General features: G+C 47.8%; 1 protein-coding gene across 1 annotated transcript in view; it reads left to right on the top strand.

The window, feature by feature from the left end:
* GDPD5 (glycerophosphodiester phosphodiesterase domain containing 5) overlaps positions 1–20560 on the top strand; it is a gene marked incomplete at its 3' end in the record, with an annotated part of 116627 nt that overhangs the window by 51575 nt on the left and 44492 nt on the right. Inside the window, exon 2 of the mRNA XM_080612895.1 lies at positions 16007–16110. Within this exon, the coding sequence (XP_080469021.1) occupies positions 16007–16110 (104 nt within the window). The remainder of the gene's footprint in view (positions 1–16006; positions 16111–20560) is intronic.

The following is a 20560-nucleotide window of genomic DNA, read 5'->3' as shown; positions in this document are numbered from 1 at the left end:
CTTTCTCAGCCTGGCTCCATACCGGAGCTGCTCCAGCCCCTGCTCATCCTCGTGGCCTCCTCTGGACTTGTTCCAACAGTTCCATCTCCTTTTGATGTTGAGGACACCAGAACTGCACACAATGCTCCAAGTGAGGTCTCCCGAGAGCAGAGCAGAGGGGCAGGATCACCTCCTTCGACCTGCTGGTCACGCTCCTCTTGATGCAGCCCAGGATACGGTTGCTTTCTGGGCTGCGAGCGCACACTGCAGCCGGCTCATGTTCATTTTCTCATTGACCAACACCCCCAAGTCCTTCTCTGCAGGGCTGCTCTGAATCTCTTCTCTGCCCAACCTGTAGCTGTGCCTGGGATTGCTGCGACCCAGGTGTAGGACCTTGCACTTGGCATGGTTAAACTTCATCAGGTTGGCATCAGCCCACCTCACAAGCGTGTCGAGGTCCCTCTGGATGGCATCCCTTCCCTCCGGTGTATCAACCGAACCACACAGCTTGGTGCCATCAGTGTCATTTAGTAAAAAGAAAGGGAATAATGCATCATTAGCATCAGTAATAGGTTTGTCATACTTGAATCCTTCCATTAGTATGGCCAGGAGCTCTGGATATGTTGTTTGGGAAGGATCCAGTAGATTAAAACCACATTGTCAGGAGCTGTGGAAGAAGAGTAAATCATGCTATGGGGGGTAGATTGGGGGAACCCCTATTTCTCTGTCCTGTTTTCCCATGAATCGGAGGCTCCCTAAGGGATTTCTGTTCACCTCTATCCTGAATGAATGAAGGAGGATGTAATTGCAGGAGGCAGAGCTGGTCCAGGACATTATTATTCCTTCAGGAAGTCCCTTGGGTCCATTAGTAGCCACAAACAGCCCTGGCTGCAGCTGTGAACTGTCTCTGGAATGGCGCAGGAATTCCCATTGTAGCACCATCAGGAGTTGCCAGTGTTGCTTTTGTGATGAATGAAGCTGCCGGGAGGCAGTTAGATGTTGTTTCTGTTCAGTGAGGCACACCTAGAGAGAAACTGGTCCTCTGTAAAGAATAAGGGGAGAAGGAGGGACAGGCAAGTATGCGCTACCCCTTAGTTTGGATACCTTCATCCCTTTGCTTGCAAGCAAAACTGCCCCATTGCTCCTCAGCTTTGCAAGGCTGCAGGCTCTGAATCCTGGAGGGAATTAGTGGTCCTGCCTGACTCCCCTTTGTGGTGGTGTTTTTGGAGGCTGGGAGGTGTTTTACCGAGTGTAATAATGTTATTTATAGAGATTTAGCTCTCTGTTACATCTGTTAGCTACAGTTCCATGACGGCAGCCCCAGCAGGAACACCTATTTCAGTAATATGGTCCCTGCCACATTCTTTGACCTGCTAAATTGAATTGTAAATGGAGCATGCCACAGCTCAGCAGTCTCACTCGTGGCCTTCTCTAACAAGGTGTGCAGCGAGCTATTAGCTGATTTGTTACAATAATCAAATGAGATTTGTCTAAGATATGCAATGACTTGCTTCAGGAAGCATCTGGTTAGCTTTTGAAGCCTCAGCAGCCACAATGGCAGGTGTATTTATTCTTCTTTCTTCAGAGCCATTGTATGTTAGACCCAATTTCTTCCTTTTTCTTCCCATTTATTTATTTATTGCAGATGTATTTATTGCCAGATATAAGGCAGAAGCTCTTCCTTGTGGTGAGGCCCTGAAACAGGTTGCCCAAAGCAGTGGTGAATGCGCCATCCCTGGCAGTGTTCAAGGCCAGGTTGGACTTAGGCTTGGGTGACATGGTCTAGTGTGAGGCCCATAGCAGGGGGGTTGGAACTGGATGGAAGATGGAAAGGAACTAGTCATTTCCAACCCTAATTACTCTATGATTCTATGCCTCTTCTGCCAGACCACGTTGTGTCAGCAGAGGGGTGCTGCATCAGCCAGAACCTTGGTGGTGTTCAAGAAGTGGCCAAACTGGCTCAAATCAGTTGTTGACTAATATTGCCTTCCAGTGAGTCCATCTCCTGCTTAGAGAAGGCTGTACCAAATGGAAGTAAGGCCCCATAGAATCATAGAATGGTTTGGGTTGGAAAGGACCTTAAGATCATCCAGTTCCAACCCCTTGCCATGGGCAGGGACACCTCACACTAAACCATGGCACCCAAGGCTCTGTCCAACCTGGCCTTGAACACCGCCAGGGATGGAGCATTCACAACCTCCCTGGGCAACCCATTCCAGTGCCTCCATACCTCATGAGATTTGAAGTTCTAAGCAGTGACAAGGAGAAGAGAGAAAGCTGAGGGTGTGTTCAAGTGGAGTTTCACACCAGATGTTCATTGTCTTGGTTGTTAGATGGAGAGATAATGAAGCCTTTGGCAGGATGCAAAGTCCTGTGAGAGCTGACTGATGCAGCAGGAATTGGTGTAGGAATTGCAACACAGGCGCCTTGCTTCTGTTCTTGATGTATGTAAGGGCTGGTAGGTCAACATCTGCTAGTCAAGGATATTGATTTTCTCACTTAAATGCTTTAAATCATTGCAGTGCAAAGTACTTTCCCTTTGTTACATCTCTTTGCAAAACAAGTTTCAGCCATTAGGTGTACTTTTGGCAGTGAAGCCGATTACATCCTGGGCTGTAATAGTGACAGTGGCTGGAGAGACGTGGGTTTTCCTTTTTACTGACACTGAGAGACCACATCTGGGTCTGGTTTGGGGCTCCATAAAACCAAGGCAGGCAATAACAGATGGAAGTGAGGCCAGTGGGGCCAACTGGGATGTGTGAGGAGAGGCTGAGAGCTGGGGTTGGGCACCAGGAGAAGGGAAGGGAAGATCTTGCTGCTCTTTGGAACTGTCGAAGGAGTGGCTGTAGAGAAGATGATGGCTCTTGGCAAGAGGCAATGGACGTAAGCTCCATCAAGGGAAATTGCTGTTAGCATGGAAGTTTCTCCCCACAAGCATGGCCAAACCCTGGAGCAGAACCAAGGGGAAAGTGGGAATTTCCATCCTTGGAGACATTCAGACCTTGCTGGGACGTTGCCCTGAGCAACCTGAGTTGGCTTTGCTTTGGGTGGGGGTTTAGAGCAGAGCCTGCCAGAGGCTTTAAACATCTCTAAATGTTTATCAGGGTTTGCATTTCAGCTTTGACACTAATCAGACACTTCCAGCTTGCTCCAAGCCCCTGCGTCCAACCTGGCCTTGAACACTGACAGGGATGGGGCAGCCACAGCTTCTCTGGGCAACCCATTCCAGTGCCTCAGCACCCTCACAGTAAAGAATTTCTTCCTTAGATCCAATCTAAACTTCCCCTGTTTCAGTTTGAACCCATCACCCCTTGTCCTGTCACTGCAGTTCCTGATGAAGAGTCCATCCCCAGCATCCTTGTAGCCCCCTTCAGACACTGGAAGCTGCTCTGAGGTCTCCACGCAGCTTCTCTTCTCCAGGCTCAACAGCCCCAATGTTCTCAGCCTGGCTCCATACAGGAGCTGCTCCAGTCCCTGCTCATCCTCGTGGCCTCCTCTGGACTTGTTCCAACAGCTCCATGTCCTCCTTATGTCGAGGACACCAGAACTGCACACAGTTCCAGCTGATCTTTGTTCTTGTTTATCCTCAGTTCCTGGTTCTAAGGGGTGCAGCCGGGAGATGCAGTCATCTTTCATCTTCAGAGATGATTTAATAACTTGCTTCGAGATGATGTTCTGCTGTTTGTTTGCATGAAGTCCAATTGGGTAGTCCGGAAATGAGGAATCATGCCATCAGTTTCCTTTTGTATTCACTGGATAAACGTTAGCTTGTCTCCTTTCTCTTCTAAGCTAATGCTGACAAATGCCTGCGGGGAATTGAGTCTTGAAAATGTCAGACGAGCGTAGTGAAGACTCCTTATTAAACTCTTCATTCCGGGAGTGAATTTAGACAACCTGAAAACACACTTGAGTAATGGTGGTGCTCAGTTTGAGGCCAGCTCTTGTGTTTGCTCTTGAGGTAAAGAGCAGTTATTTAGGACTGTATGGCCTTGCTCCTTTGACAAAATCCATTCATTTCCTAAGGCAGGTGCTTGGGCTGGTGGATATTTAGGGACTCAAGGATGTGTGCACTGCAGGAAGATAAAAGAGCTTTTCCATCTTGCTGCAGTTGCAAGTTTTGGATGTCTCTGTGAATGCTGTGTGAATTGAAGCCTTCAGCATGGAGATTTACAGTGTCTTAAGGAAAAAGGACAAATACGTTGTGGCAGGGAGATGGAGATGAGGTTCATCCACAGCAGTTGCTTAGCTGCTCTGGTTAATAGAGCTGAGCTCTTTTATCTGGTAGGTCCTTCAAGAGATGAAGGCTTGAATTTGAAAGGAGTGATGGGAGAAGTGTTTAGGTATATAATGATGGGGGCAAGGACAGAGGAGGGATTCAGGGAGGCCTCATTATAGCCCAAGAGGAAGCCAGTGGGCATCTCTACGTCTGATCTGTGTGGAGCTGTGGAGGTACTAATGTAACTTGGCTGAAGTTACTGCTTGCTCTAGTGGTTTTGCTGTAACTCTGGCTTGCTTCTGAGTGATATCCTTGAATAATATGTGTATGGACAAGGATACGCATATGGATAATGTGGCAGGGGGATTGGAACTAGATGAGTTTTAAGGTCCCTTCCAACCCAAACCACTCTCTGATTCTGTGATCCTTAGGCAATAGGATGATATCCTTAGGTAAGGAGGTCTGACCAGGGTGCATCAAATCAGCCAAGCAGTCTAAAATTGCTGTTGTCTAGAGATCCTAGATCTGGCAGGGCAGAAGTGATGCAGGATGGTTTTCTTCAGCTGTGCGTGGGACCTGTGGTGGGGAGAAGACTGAAGCCAACAGAGCATGGACCTGACGTTGAGTTGTGTGCAAATAAAACCAAATGGGGTTGGTGGCAAGGATTATGATAGGAGTCAGTTTGAGAGGCTGAGGTTTGTCTTGTCATTTGCCTCTGTCCTCAACATTGGATCATAGAATCAACTGGGTTGGAAAAGCCCTTTAAGCTCATCCAGTCCAACTGTTCCCCAGCACTGCCCCATGGCACTGAGGCCTCGTCTCCACGGGCTGTGAACCCTTGCAGGGACAGTGCCTGCAGCCCTGCCCTGGGCAGCCTGTTCCAATGCCTGAGCACCCTCTGGGGCAGGAATTGGTCCTCAGCTCCAGTCTAACACGTCACATCACCCCTCCAGACTTCTGTGTTATCCCTTTTGACCTTTCCATCCTGCCCAGTTTGCAGCTTCGTTTGTTCCAGTCCCACGGCTGAATGGGTGGAATTGATTTCTTCGCGTGTATGTATGGTCAGATATACATGCTGTTGCTCTCCATCTGCCTGACCCCATTCCAGCCCATGCACTGCCAGCTTTTGCAAGGGCTCAGCCTCTCTCCTGTTTCCTCTGACCAGAAATTCCAACAGCCTCAAGTTGAGATGCCCTTCAGCAAGAAATGGCTTTAAAATGTTGTATTTCCTATAAAAGGCTTCTGTTTCTTTCACAACTGGAATTTTCTGACAAGAAAAAGGGGAAGGGGGAAGGGGAGACATTGTCAAAAAGCTTCTTCCTGCCCAAGCTTGACTTTTATTTACTTATTTGATTATTTCTAATGAATGAACAGGAGGGTTACTGTGCTCAGGAGGCAGAGAACGGGTAGGGGTCGCCACGAAGACTGAAAGCCATAGATTCCTAGAGGCACTTCGACTTGAACAAGAGCCCTCTTCATGTGGGATGAATGCCAGTTTCTAAATCCAATCTGTCCTTCCAATTGCTCCTTTATTTCTAGCTGGGGAACACAAGCTATGCTTGGGGGAGGTTCTCCAGAAGGCACATTGGCCACCTTACTGTGGTCCTGGCTTGAATGGTTGTACTTGCAGAGATGCTAGAGGGAGCAGAGTGGAAGTTGAGGTTGTTTAACACCCCTTGTACACCAAGTCACTGTGAAAATCATCTCTGGTCATGGGGGCTGGAGGTGGAACATGTTTCTATTAACGGTAACAGCAAGAGACCCATGGGGGGTGCATGGTGAGATATTCACGCTATCTAGTGGAAGGTGTTGAAAGTAAGAAGATGGCTTCAGAGGCTCTTTATATAGCCAAAAAAGAGGAACAGCTTCCTCCAGAGCAAATTTAGATCATTAAATCCAAACCTTTGTTTGGAGCAAACCTCTGGTTGAATGCACATGGGGACCACTGTAGCCTTAGATACATGTGTAGATAATATTCTTGGCCAGGGTAGCTATGGATAAATACAGTTCATGGTTTTAACAGTGCGGAGTGATTTCCTTCTGTGTTTTTTCAGTAACTAGTTCTAAGAAATAGGCTTAATGTCTCTGATCTCAGAAACCTCTGACCAGAACACAGATCACGTCAGCAGGTGAAATGGAGAACCAGTTTCAAGTGGCTTGTTAAGTTGGATTATTCTGCCCAGTTTTCATTATAATTCAGTGTTAATGTGGAGAACCGAGTCAGATGTTTTTATGGCTCTGGTTTACACTGACTTGTTCTAAGCATAGGACTGTAGAGCACTCCAGGTTTTGGATTTGGAAAGCTGACTGGTTTAAGAGGTTGAAAGTAGAGGTGTTTAAAAGGAGGAATCCCAGCCTGGTTTGGGTTGGAAGGGACCTTCAAGCTCCTCCAGCTCCAACCCCTGCCACGGGCAGGGACCCCTTCCACTGGAACAGCTTGCTCCAAGCCCCTGTGTCCAACCTGGCCTTGAACACTGCCAGGGATGGGGCAGCCACAGCTTCTCTGGGCACCCTGGGCCAGCGCCTCAGCACCCTCACAGGGAAGAGCTTCTGCCTAAGAGCTCATCTCAGTCTCCCCTCTGGCAGGTTCAAGCCATTGCCCTTGGCCTGGCCCTACAGGCCCTTGGCCAAAGCCCCTCTCCAGCTTTCCTGCAGCCCCTTTAGGCACTGGAGCTGCTCTCAGGTCTCCCCTTCAGGAGCCTTCTCTTCTCCAGGCTGCCCCAGCCCAGCTCTCTCAGCCTGAAGCAGAGGATCCCTGAACAGTTTTGGCAGAATAAACCTTGGTTCTGCTCGAAGGGAACTTGGTTTATGCACTGTTCTGAAATAATGAATCAAGCGATAAAAGGTTTCTTGGTTCAAAGCCAGAGTGCAGGGAAGAAAGCTGGAGTTTTTCCTATTGATTTCGGTGGCTCATCTGATCTTTTGCCCTTCAGCCTCCTCACTGTCACGCTGCCTTTCTGGTCGGTAGCAAATGCTACCTGCCTTTCCTGTGTTTGCTCTTCAAATGAAGGTTGGGTCTTCACATAGTGGTGAAAAGCTATTTTTCCCCCTTGCTCTGTGGTTGAGGGTTTTTGGCTTCTCATTGTGATGTTTCTTGGTTTAAATTCCTCTGGGCTAAGGAAGCTTTGAGTCTGAAGGGAATCAATAGTTGTGTATTTTTCTCTTTTCTTTTTAACTGTTTGAGTTAAAACCTGTCAACGTTCAAGTTCCTCTTTTGAAGAACTGTCTTCTGTTACTAAAAACCAAGGTACCCATAATCATAGAATCCCAGAGTGATTTGGTTTGGAAACAACCTTAAGATCATCCAGTTCCAACCCCCCTGCCATGAACAGGAACACCTCACACTAGACCATGGCACCCAAGGCTCTGTCCAACCTGGCCTTGAACACTGCCAGGGATGGAGCATTCACAACTTCCCTGAGCAACCCATTCCAGTGCCTCACCACCCTCACAGTAAAGAATTTCTTCCTTATCTCCAACTTGAACTTCCCCTGTTTCAGTTGGAACCCGTTACCCCTTGTCCTATCGCTCCAGTCCCTGATGAAGAGTCCATCCCCAGCATCCTTGTAGCCCCCTTCAGACACTGGAAGCTGCTCTGAGGTCTCCACGCAGCTTCTCTTCTCCAGGCTCAACAGCCCCAACTTTCTCAGCCTGGCTCCATACAGGAGCTGCTCCAGCCCCTGCTCATCCTCGTGGCCTCCTCTGGACTTGTTCCAACAGTTCCATGTCCTTTTTATGTTGAGGACCCCAGAACTACCCACAGTGCTGCAAGTGAGGTCTCACAGAAACCCACAGAGGAAACTCACTCGAATTGTGAATATCGGTTTATTCTTGCCTTCTTTAAGCCCCTTTATGCTCTCTGGAGGGCTTTTACGGGGCATTGTGAAAAAGATCGTGGTACCCCACTTGCTCCACTCATCTGACTTAAACTTCTTGCACAGAACAGTAGGTTGTTCCCTCTGGCTGGTCTCAGTTGTGGCTTAGTGTGAAGTTGTTCCTGATTTCTGGCTTTTAGCCTTTAAAGGATAATATATTTTAACCAGGAAAAGAAATCTGCTTGCTTTGTGCATCTTCATTTCCAATCCACCACATCCTCACCGCTATATTAAAGGCCCTTGGGGTGATATTTTGCTCGCTGTGGTTTCAGCTGTTCTGGGGACCAAATGCCACAGAGGGTTTGATGTGAACGTTGGCACTATCTTCGCAGTTGGATGTGAATCAAAAGGGGGACTGTAAACCCCATCTGTTTCCATCTGCAGGCTGCCATGATTAGCTCTACTGGTATGAACTGGAGCGGGCTTGCAGCAGCGTTGCAGCATTGGCATTTGATTTCCTTCCTTGGAAAGCTTCTAGGGATGCATGGGTTGGAAAGGACCCAGCTTCACCCATGTTGATTGACTCCTGGAACGTTGTTTGCTATGAGCTAATCTGGGTAGGAACGGAGCTCTACTCCATCCAGCGCTGGCATTTCCTCTTACCCAGTCACAGTTCAAAGCAGGCTTCTCTCTTTCCAGTTCACTTTGAAACTCAATGTTGCTTCTAGTTGCCAGAGAGGATGCTGGAGGTGGTGGGTTTGCTTTAGAGGGATCCTGCAGTTGTATCCCAAGACCAGAAGGTGTAGACGCATCTCAAGGATGCTAATCCTGCTGTTAGCTTTGGATGAGCCGACAGATCTTAGCAACCACCATAGGTGGAAGAGGGCATTTCAGGACTAGGGTTGACTGGGGTGACTCCAGCAATATCTGTGGGGCAAAATGCTTACGCTCTGCTTCACTCATCTGTAGGCTGCCAAGAAATCAGCTGGCTCCAGCCTTGGCTTGAATGGAGCAGCCCTTGAGCCAACAGTGCTCCGTCCTTTCTCAAAATACAGCCTCTTCCTGCAGCTGGGTGCAAAGAAAGAGTAAGGGAGGCTGTTTAGCTCATTGACCAGCATTTCAGTGGCCTTTGGGAATATCTATGTTAGGAAATAAGCAATTTAATGTGGTCTCCTTTTGTTTTGCCTCCATGCCCCAGACAAGGCTTGGGACATACTGATAGACCCATCTTCATTATAACAATATTTAAACCTCATGAACAGGGACATGTGTGAATGTAGTGATAGCCACTTCTGATCAATGGTGTCTCACCCTGGGCAATCTTGATTTTAAGATCTTAAACGTTCTTTCTCAGTTCTATGTCCAAATCACACTCTATTTGCATCCTGATGCTGTGCTGATCTGCTTTTTGGGAAGATAATGGGCAATTTGGTGATCTGCAGGCTTGATAAGTATTCAACTAAATCATCAAATGGACATGGTTTTGGCTTCTTTAGAATGGCACAGCTCTGAGTTGAGTTCATCCCATAATTCAACAAGGAATGACTGGGGCAGGCAAATGTGCGTTAGCTCTGCATGTGACTGGTTTTGGCAGAGGTTTGATTTTCTAGTGACAGCCGGAGAACCTCCTCTAAAGGAACCTATTTAAAAGCATGGATTTGTTGGTTAAAGAACTTCTTTACTTTACAAATGCTATTGTACAAAGAGAAGTCAACCTGGCCGTGTTCAAGGCCAGGTTGGACACAGGGGCTTGGAGCAAGCTGCTCCAGTGGAAGGGGTCCCTGCCCGTGGCAGGGGTTGGAGCTGGAGGAGCTTTAAGGTCCCTTCCAACCCAAACCATAGAATCATAGAATAGTTAGAGTTGGAAGGGACCTTAAGATCAACCAGTTCCAGCCCCCCTGCCATGAGCAGGGACACCTCACACTAAACCATGACACCCAAGGCCTCATCCAACCTGGCCTTGAACACTGCCAGGGATGGAGCATTCACAACCTCCCTGGGCAACCCATTCCAGTGCCTCAGCACCCTCACAGTAAAGAAAGTAAAGAATTTCTTCCTTAGATCCAATCTAAACTTCCCCTGTTTCAGTTTGAACCCGTTACCCCTTGTCCTGTCACTCCAGTCCCTGATGAAGAGTCCATCCCCAGCATCCTTGTAGCCCCCTTCAGACACTGGAAGCTGCTCTGAGGTCTCCACGCAGCTTCTCTTCTCCAGGCCCAACAGCCCCAACTTTCTCAGCCTGGCTCCATACAGGAGCTGCTCCAGCCCCTGCTCATCCTCGTGGCCTCCTCTGGACTTGTTCCAACAGCTCCATGTCCTTTTTATGTTGAGGACACCAGAACTGCACACAATGCTCCAAGTGAGGTCTCCCGAGAGCAGAGCAGAGGGGCAGGATCACCTCCTTCGACCTGCTGGTCACGCTCCTCTTGATGCAGCCCAGGATACGGTTGCTTTCTGGGCTGCGAGCGCACACTGCAGCCGGCTCATGTTCAGTTTCTCATTGACCAACACCCCCAAGTCCTTCTCTGCAGGGCTGCTCTGAATCTCTTCTCTGCCCAACCTGTACCTATGCCTGGGATTGCTCCTACCCAGGTGTAGGACCTTGCACTTGGCATGGTTAAACTTCACGCTGTGATTCTGTGAAATAGTCCTTGTAGGTGGCAATGTGCATGTGCATGAACTCCATAATCCCTCCTACAGGGAAGAAAATCATCCTCCTGAGCCTCTATTCTCGTGCCACCGATGCCAGGCTGTAAATAATGCAGCGACCTCCATCGCATTGGATGTTGGGGAGTTGTGGCTAAAGAGGCTGGTGCAGACATCGGTTAGCCAAAACTAATCCCCAGATTGGAAAATCTCTTCCCTGCTCTGTGATAAGGCTTTTGTGGCTGTTTCAAAGAGGTCAGATTAAAACTTGCAACACAAAAGCTGTAAAATGCATGAGCCAACTTCACAATGAGTCACAAAGTGGGTCGTTGTGTGGTAAATTCCTTTAATTTGGGTTTTTTTTGCCATTATCCCTTACTTGGGGAATTGGTTATGCTTCCACCTGCCACAGGTGGGGAGTGGGAATGCACAAAAGTAATGGGAAACGTGGATGAATTGCTAATTCTTATTTTTTAAGGATTCTGTCATTTTAATGAATCAAGAAATCGCTGACAAACTGAAACTTGGCAACAGGTCTCAGTCTTCATTTGCTTCCTTTTGGGGCTCTTCTGATTAAGTCTGTAGATAATCTTGGAGGAAGAAATCATATTTCCATTGCTAGAAGTGGCCTCCCGATAAACGTGAGGTCAGAAGCACAGTGGTACATGTAAGATGCCCAGTTTTGATAGCTCTTCTGCAGCACGGAAAACTTCAACTTACGCCTGATCCTTTAAATATTCTCATTTCAAGATCGCTTTTCTTACTTTAAGTGATATTCTCTCCATTGTTCTTTGGGCTACGGCCATCTCATTGGGTGTGCTCTGCAAAGACTTCATCCATGCACCGGTTAGCTCTTTCTGAGGTTAACTGAGTGCATGGTACATGTCCTGTCTAGACCTTTAGCTGAAGGAAAAAGGTGACACTTCATTTATTGTTTTTCCTTTAAAGTTAAATGTTGATACAATGAGGTTAACACCATTTAATGCCATTCTGTAAGACATAGAATCATAGAATAGTTAGGGTTGGAAAGGACCTTAAGATCATCCAGTTCCAACCCCCTGCGAGGGGCAGGGACACCTCACACTAAACCATGGCACCCAAGGCCTCATCCAACCTGGCCTTGAACACTGCCAGGGATGGAGCATTCACAACCTCCCTGGGCAACCCATTCCAGTGCCTCAGCACCCTCACAGTAAAGAATTTCTGCCTTAGATCCAATCTAAACTTCCCCTGTTTCAGTCTGAATCCATCACCCCTTGTCCTGTCACTCCAGTTCCTGATGAAGAGTCCATCCCCAGCATCCTTGTAGCCCCCTTCAGACACTGGAAGCTGCTCTGATGTCTCCACGCAGCTTCTCTTCTTCATGGCTGCATCTTCGTTAGCAAGTGGTATGGCCCAAGTGAAGAGGTTTGTGGAAGGAGATAGTTGGTGCTGAAATCCTGATGTCCATAGAATAGTTAGGGTTGGAAAGGACCTGACGATCATCTTGTTCCAAACGTTTTGGAGGTGGTGGTGTAGTCGTTTAGGATTAGCTCCAGTCTGGACTGAGTGCCCATTGGTAATTGAGGTACATTGAGTTCATTCCTGGAGCACATCTGGTTTTGCTTCCCCCAAAGCCCTTTAGTGGTGTGAACCAGAGTATAGAAAACAGGGCAAAACATGAAGCTACTTCCAAATTGCATCCTGGTAGGAATGAAGGTGCTAATACCTGTACTTGGTCAGGCTAATTTGCATGACAATACTGAGTGCAGTGTGAGCTGAACATGTTTAAGCTTAGTGCAAGTAATTGGTAACTACTGAGCGCATCCATCATATCCTGGTGTGAAGAGGGATAAACTGAAAGAGAAGGAGGGAAGGTTTTCTGGAACTGCCAAAATGTCAGTGCCTGACATTCCTATGAAATCTCATGGAGCTGAAAATGGATGTCTTCTGCAAGCACCTTCAAACCTTCTAGTGGTTCTGCTTGAGCTTCCATAGGTGAAGTGGCACCATTTCCTCCTCCTACTTGAAGCTGTCATTGAGTGATCAGGATGACTTCATTTTCAGCAATAGAGTCTCGAAGCTGTTGCACGGTGTAGATTTCACCTTGCTTTAAAGCATATGGGAGCTTGTCAAGTACGGGCCTGTAAAGCTCTTCTGATGCGGGGTGGTTGGAGGGAGGTTGTACAGGAGCCAAGCCACATCCATTATGTTGTGGACGTAGGTCAGGTTGATGTAGGTTCAGATTCGGGCTCAGTCTGTGCTGAATAGCATCAGTGGTGCTGGGAAGATGTTCCCTATTCTTGACCTCACTGAAGTATGCCAAACCTTAAAGAATTGGACTGGGTTTACACAAAATCAGCCAGGCAAATATATCTGGCAAGTGCAGCATCAAGGACAGACCTAAAATAGCTTTTGGAGAGCTTTGACACAAGCTCTGCTACTTGCATGTAAATGAAGGAGAAAACACACAAAAAATAGATATATGAAACATAAAGCCCAAGCATGTTCTGAAATGTTTTCCCTTGGCTTATCAAATCACTGTCATCCAGTGCATGAAAGATGACCAAGCTTATCCCATAATGACCTTTAAAAAGCTGGAGGATTACTATGTTTTCTATAGCAATATTGGTCCAGTGTTTGAGATACTTTAAACCTCACTCGCCTTGCAAAACCTGTCCAGTTACCTGATTCAGCAGTGTTGCTGATACGTGCAAGGTGTTAGACCCAAACGGGGAGACAAAAACCAGCTAACAATAGGGGAAAGTGAGGTTTGAAAGCTTGAAGAACCATAGATTGGAAGGCACCAGGAGAAAATAGTCATATTCTGCTGAATGGGTTAGGAACTGCTTCTTTTTGGGGAATCTTGGTGGGATGGAGTGAAGGTATGGGTGGTTTTAGGTTTGGGTGTTTATATAATCCAGATGTTCCATGGGTGGATTTTAATCTGGAACTCCTGGGTTGGAAAGGATTGGCTTGGCTGTGCAGTGGTGGTTGGTGTGAAAGAGGTTCATCATGGAGAGATGTTGCAGCCTTGCTGTTGGATTTGGGACTGGGGAAAGCTAGTGTTGGGTATGGAGGTAACATAGATGCTGTAGATGGCATCCTGCTACCAAAGGTGGGGTGTTCTGGGGGCAACTCCACATTCCAACCACAGTGCTTTCCTTCCAGGAGGTCACTTACAGAATCGTAACATCCCAGATTGGTTTGGGTTTGAAGGGGCCTTAAAGCTCCTCCAGCTCCAACCCCTGCCACAGGCAGGGACACCTTCCACTGGAGCAGCTTGCCCCAAGCCCCTGTGTCCAACCTGGCCTTGAACACTGCCAGGGATGGGGCAGCCACAGCTTCTCTGGGCACCCTGGGCCAGCGCCTCAGCACCCTCACAGGGAAGAGCTTCACCCTTACATCTAACCTGAACTTCCCCTGTTTCAGTTTGAACCCATCACCCCTTGTCCTATCGCTCCAGTCCCTGATGAAGAGTCCCTCTCCAGCATCCCTGTAGCCCCCTTCAGACACTGGAAGCTGCTCTGAGCTCTCCACGCAGCTTCTCTTCTCCAGGCTCAACAGCCCCAATGTTCTCAGCCTGGCTCCATACGGGAGCTGCTCCAGCCCCTGCTCATCCTCGTGGCCTCCTCTGGACTTGTTCCAGCAGCTCCATGTCCTTTTTATGTTGGGCACCCCAGAACTGCACACAGTGCTGCAAGTGGGGTCTCACCAGAGCAGAGTAGAGGGGTAGAATCACCTCCTCTCATCTGCTGGTCACTTGTGTGCATAGGTGCAGATCTATGGATAAGGTGGAGAGAGTGTACTTTTTGCAAGTATGGCAGAGCAGTTTGGCCATGTGGTTTTGGATGCACTCAGTAGTTGCCCTGTACAGTTCCCATTTTACCTCTTTCTGGTCCCTTTTTTCCCATTTATCTGGAACACGAAGACCCTCATGGGATGGAGCTGGTACGGAGGTTTGATAGAAGTTGGCTTATAAACTTGAGCTGAGTTGAAAAAGATGTTTTAACCACAACCCCAGCCAAGAACTGGGAATTTCTAGCAGAAAACATCACTTTTGGCACAGCAAAACGGAAATAATTCCAAGCCTTTTTATTGCTTTCTTTTTTCTCTTGGCACTTCTTATAAAACAGAGCATCCAAGGAAGAGCTGTATCACAAGATAGGTATCCAGGGTGATGCATGATGGAAAACAGTCAATATACAGTTAAGTAAATAGCTTCAGCCCTTAAGATGGAAAAGGAAAGCAAAGACTAGTAGTATTTCATATATCACCAAAGCAATGTTTGTGTTGGTTACGTTGTTCTGCATAACTGAAAAGCCATGAGAGTAGAGAAAAGGGCATTTTCAGAAGAGATTAATGCTGTGCTCAGGGCCTGGAAGGAAATTATAGTAGTGGAGTTACTCATTCACTTTGTCAGTTTTCATCCCTTCTTGTTCATTCTGGGAAGAGAAGCTTCATATTTTCCGTAAAGAATGTGTTTCAGTGGTTTGTTCCAATCAGACTGGATGCTGGTTGGAAACAGAGACATGTGTGGACTATTGAATGCCTGCAGAGTAAAACCAGCCAGTAGAACGTGGCAATGGGGCTGGTTAGGGACCGTTTGCAGCGCTGTTCTCTTCATGGATGTCCTTGTGTTTTGGGATTTCACTCGTGCTTTTGGGTTAGGACACTGACCACATGGTTTAGGGGTTTATTGTTTTTTCCTCTATGTGTGTGTGTAGAGTATTATTTGGAACGTTCATCAAAGCTGAATGGTGGTGTAAATCTCCATTAACCAGTGCTGGTGTGGTCTCTCCTGGAAAACACTTGTATATGTGGTGGTGGTGGGAATGAGTAAGTGTTGTGGATGGGTGGTTGGCTTTGCAGGATCTGAGTGCCCTAGGGAAGGAGTAAGGAAGGGTTTATATATGTGTGTAGTAGCAGCATCCATAACCTGCTGTGTAGACTTTGCCATTTGATAACTACTCAGTCATTTAGGCTGAGAGTAAGATGTCAAGGTGCACCTCTCACATGTGAATGGAAAAGTTAATTCAACAATTGCCTATAAAATACCCCAAACCCAAACAAGCAAAAAACCCAGCTCTGTATCCGAAATGTTCCCTCATTCCAAGTGCCTAAAGAGCTGGAGAAATGGTGAACCAGCGCTATGCAACATGGTTCTACATAAAGGACCTCTCTGCCCAGGGCTGGGGACCGGAGTGGCATCTCCACCTCCCCCAGGGAAAAAAGGTCCCAAATCCACCCTTGGAAATACCTAGTTAACTCCATCCAACCTCCACAGCTTCTAGATGGAATGTTGGACAATATGGGGGCACTGGCCCTGAAATGGGCCAGTATTAATGCTGACCTCTCTTTCTATCCACAGTGGGAGCGGCTCTGGTTCCTCATCCTCACCTCATCCTTCTTCCTGACCCTGGTTTGGTTCTACTTCTGGTGGGAAGTTCACAATGACTACAATGAAATCAACTGGTGAGTAGAGCTACCCCGTTGCAGAGGAGCGAGCCCTTAACAATTTCGGCTGCCATCAGATTCCTTTAAGAGTTGTTTGACATTGCCTTGGATACATCTGAGTCCTTCAGATGGAGGTGTTAATGACAGTAAGGGAAAGTGAGGTAAGAAGTGAGTTTGCAGGAGAGTGTCTATTGCTTATCTTCACTGATAGAATCATAGAATGGTTTGGGTTTGAAGGGAGCTTAAAGCTCCTCCAGCTCCAACCCCTGCCACGGGCAGGGACCCCTTCCACTGGAGCAGCTTGCTCCAAGCCCCTGTGTCCAACCTGGCCTTGAACACTGCCAGGGATGGGGCAGCCACAGCTTCTCTGGGCACCCTGGGCCAGTGCCTCAGCACCCTCACAGTAAAGAATTTCTTCCTTATCTCCAACCTGAACTTCCCCTGTTTCAGTTTGAACCCGTTACCCCTTGTCCTGTCACTACAGTCCCTGATGAAGAGTCCCTCCCCAGCATCCTTGTAGCCCCCTTCAGACACTGGAAGCTCCTCTGAGGTCTCCACGCAGCTTCTGTTCCCCAGGCCAAACAGCCTCAATGTTCTCAGCCTGGCTCCATACGGGAGGTGCTCCAGCCCCGGATTGTCCTTGTCGCCTCTGGGCTTGTTCCAACAGCTCCATGTCCTTCTTATGTTGAGGACACCAGAACTGTATAGGTGTAATGTGTGTTTCCTATTGCCTGCTTTCACAGATAGATGTAATGTGTCCTCATGTCTCCATTGCGTGCCCTTAATGGAGTTTGGGGTAGGTGTTCTCCCATAAGAAACCAAAGTTAGGGCTGGAATCACGTAGAAGCATTTGGTTGTGTTCAGTTTGTTTGTTTCTGTGCCTGAGCACTTTGGCTGCAGCTTTCTGCAGAATATAAATGACAAAAGCTCAGCCTGAAGCAGACATGGGTGTGGAAAACTTGGCAACGTTGGAAGGAGCTGAAAATGAGCTTTCCAGAGGGATGTGCCGGGGAGTTCGGGTGTTACCAGCTCCCTCCAGTGCTGGAAATGATCATAGAATCATAGAATGGTTTGAGTTGGAAAGGACCTTGAGATCATCCAGTTCCAACCCCCTGCCATGGGCAGGGACACCTCACACTAAACCATGGCACCCAAGGCTCTGTCCAACCTGGCCTTGAACACTGCCAGGGATGGAGCATTCACAGCTTCCCTGGGCAACCCATTCCAGTGCCTCAGCACCCTCACAGTAAAGAATTTCTTCCTTAGATCCAATCTAAACTTCCCCTGTTTCAGTTTGAACCCGTTACCCCTTGTCCTGTCACTACAGTCCCTGATGAAGAGTCCATCCCCAGCTTCCTTATAGGCCTCCTTCAGACACTGGAAGCTGCTCTGAGCTCTCCACGCAGCTTCTCTTCTCCAGGCTCAACAGCCCCAACTTTCTCAGCCTGGCTCCATACAGGAGGTGCTCCAGCCCCTGCTCATCCTCGTGGCCTCCTCTGGACTTGCTCCAACAGCTCCATGTCCTTTTTATGTTGAGGACACCAGAACTGCACACAATGCTCCCTTTCACTGTCTCAGCAGCATCTTAAAACGTTTGACAGTACCTTGGGCTCTCTTCTAACTTGACTGCCTTGACATGATCCTCTTGTGGATGATAACATGTAAACTGTGGTTTACACCGCAGTGGGTAGTGGATCCCTTAAATACATCACATGCTTTAGATGATGACGTTGTGGGAGGGAGGGTGCTCACCAACTCAATGTTCACCAACTCAATGACATGAGCTGTCTCCTCCTAGGAGTGTGGTTTTCCTCTTTGCTCAGTCCCACACTCTTAGAACTGAAACCCCATCACCATTACTCTTGGTTATTTGTAACACTAGAAGGAAAAAACCCTTCTTTTAAAGGGTATTTTGGACCTCCTTTCTCTCCCAGTTTATACCGGCAGTACAGATGTGAATGCTTCTAGTCCACTCCAGTACAAAGCCAAATCTGTCTGAGCTTAAAGTTGAGAGAGGGCTAAATAAAATCATGCAGGGTTGAAGCAAAGCTGTGGGAATGCTGTGAATGGGCATTGCAGCTGCAGCAGTGCAAAGGTTTGGGTTCCCAAATACTCATGCCGGAAAAGCAGGAGATGTGCAGGTCTGCTCTGGATGCAGGAGGTGTTTGGGCTTTGAAATCACAGAATCCCAGACTGGTTGGGTTGAAGGGACCTTAAAGCTCATCCATGACCTAATTAAACTGTGGCAGCGATAGGATTTGCCTACATAAAGATGGAGCTTTGGCCTTCCAACTTGTAAAGACTTAAGGGAATATTCTGCGATTGAAATGGGCTTTAGAAAGACAAGGAAAATTATAGCCTGGCATGTATTGCTGCAGGCTTTAACCTTTCCCTGTGAAGCTGAAGATGCAAAGAGGTTCTTGTGGCTCTGAAATTTAGGTAAATATCTTCTTTTTTTAATTCATTGCTTCACCTTTTTGATGTCTACATTTAATTGCATTATACGTCAGCTCTCCAGTGTGCAAGTGATGTACTGCAACAGGAAGCTCAGCATTGGTTAATGGAGGATGTGGGAGGCGCTGCATTTGGGAACCTGGCTGTGTTCCCTCTGGAGCAAGACTACAACTACAAGTCTGTGTAGCAAATACCTTGTTCCTTAGTCATGGGGAAGGCTCATGTGCTTCATAACTGCCGTGGAAACAGCATTGTAAAGCAATCATTTGCACATTAAGTGAAGACCTGACACGTCAGAGGACCACTTGAAGGGACATCAGAGCAAAAGCTTACATGTACTGAAGCTGAGCTAAGGAAGCTTTTAGTGGTGTCATAAGGAAAGACTTCAGAGGAGCCCTCTTCTCTTTCTTCTCTCTTTTTTGGTTATAGCACATCTGAATCCCTCCAGATCCCTTTTGTTATGCCTCTTTGAGCCCCTAAGCAGAACCTGGACGATGGCCATGTTTAGGTGCAAGGATTTGCTCTGCAGATGCTATGTGAGAGCGTTACTCCTGGACAGAATAGATGGAGCAGTTGCCAGGCCAGTGTCTGTGGCTGATGAATGATGCTGGATTTGAGTAGTGGGGTGGAGGTTGAGTCTTCAGTATGCTCACACTCAGCATTTAGTCTGTTGTAACTAAAGAAAGGCAATGAGAACCCTCGGTGCTCACCTTGCTCTGTTCATTGGATGAGCTGATGAGTGGGATTGAGGAAGGCCAGTGGGACTTGAGCCCCACTTTTACTGTGAGGGTGCTGAGGCGCTGGCCCAGGGTGCCCAGAGAAGCTGTGGCTGCCCCATCCCTGGCAGTGTTCAAGGCCAGGTTGGACACAGGGGCTTGGAGCAAGCTGCTCCAGTGGAAGAGGTCCCTGCCCGTGGCAGGGGTTGGGACTGGATGAGCTTTAAGGTCCCTTCAACCCAAACCAGTCCTTCTGTGTCATCCACCCTGTAACCATCCTGTCCTTGCTGTACCAGAGGGTTACCATGGAGATGAAGTTAACCCCAATCCAAATCAACCCAGTGATGTTTTCTCTAAAAATCCAGTGGAAAAAGTTTAATCCAGATCAGGTTTGAACTCTTAGAAGTTGCAATAAAGGATCTTGGGTTTGGCTGCCTCTTCCCTGGTGTGATGGGGCCTGGGTGTCCTTCTGCATTTCTGGCCAGGGAAGGTAGTTGATGGAGCCTGTCTTGCATCTTGCTGTGGCTTTGCTGTAATGTGCTTTAACGTCTTTCTAATCCAACTCCAGAATAGTTTTAGTGGGAAGCCTATTGCTATTTGAATGCAGATTTGACATTTGAGACCCAATGCTAGGCACAAAGGACAGTGTTGCTGCTGTGATACATGGTGCTCCTGTTCGTAAAGCTTTTACTGCCCATTGGCTTCAAGGAGATGATGAGAGGCGGGATGCTGAGCTGAATCTGCCTTCTGAATATAGGGTTGGGAAACCTCGTAACTGAGAGTGGGGAGGATAAATAGAGGAGAGGAGGGAAGAAAAACCACCTTCAGCAGGAGGATGAAGCCTATTTCTTTACCCGTGAGTTGGAGAGGTGGTAGGGGAAGAGCCCTGCGATCCCAAAAGCTAAGGTGGGGAGTGAACGTGGGTTTCTCTGTTCCTAGAGCAGTGCTGTGACCACTAAGCTATAGGAAAAGCATTTGGCTTCTATGGTTTTCTGCTGCTAAGCTTCGAGGTGGCAACTGTTCTTACATGTGTGCAGGGAAACTGGGGAATTCACTGGGGAGGGATGGCCTAGAGGAGCCAAAGAAGCTGTTTTGGGGGTACATGCTGTAGGATGTCATCTATGCTTTGGTATTGCTTTAACTCTGCCTAAGTTCCTGCTCTGACTCTCCAGTGTATCAGGACACGGCTGCTACCTCTTGCCAAGGTTGGACCACAAAGCCATTGAATGGTCCATAAAGCTTTAAGGTAAACACAAGGACCAAGAGAAGGGAACCCACTGAGCCAGAAACCCCCACAT

This window comes from Psittacula echo (assembly GCF_963264785.1).
Source record: "Psittacula echo genome assembly, chromosome: 3".
NCBI classification, from domain to species: domain Eukaryota; kingdom Metazoa; phylum Chordata; class Aves; order Psittaciformes; family Psittacidae; genus Psittacula; species Psittacula echo.
Note: the sequence above shows the minus strand (reverse complement) of the source record. Positions and strands in the feature narration are given on the sequence as shown.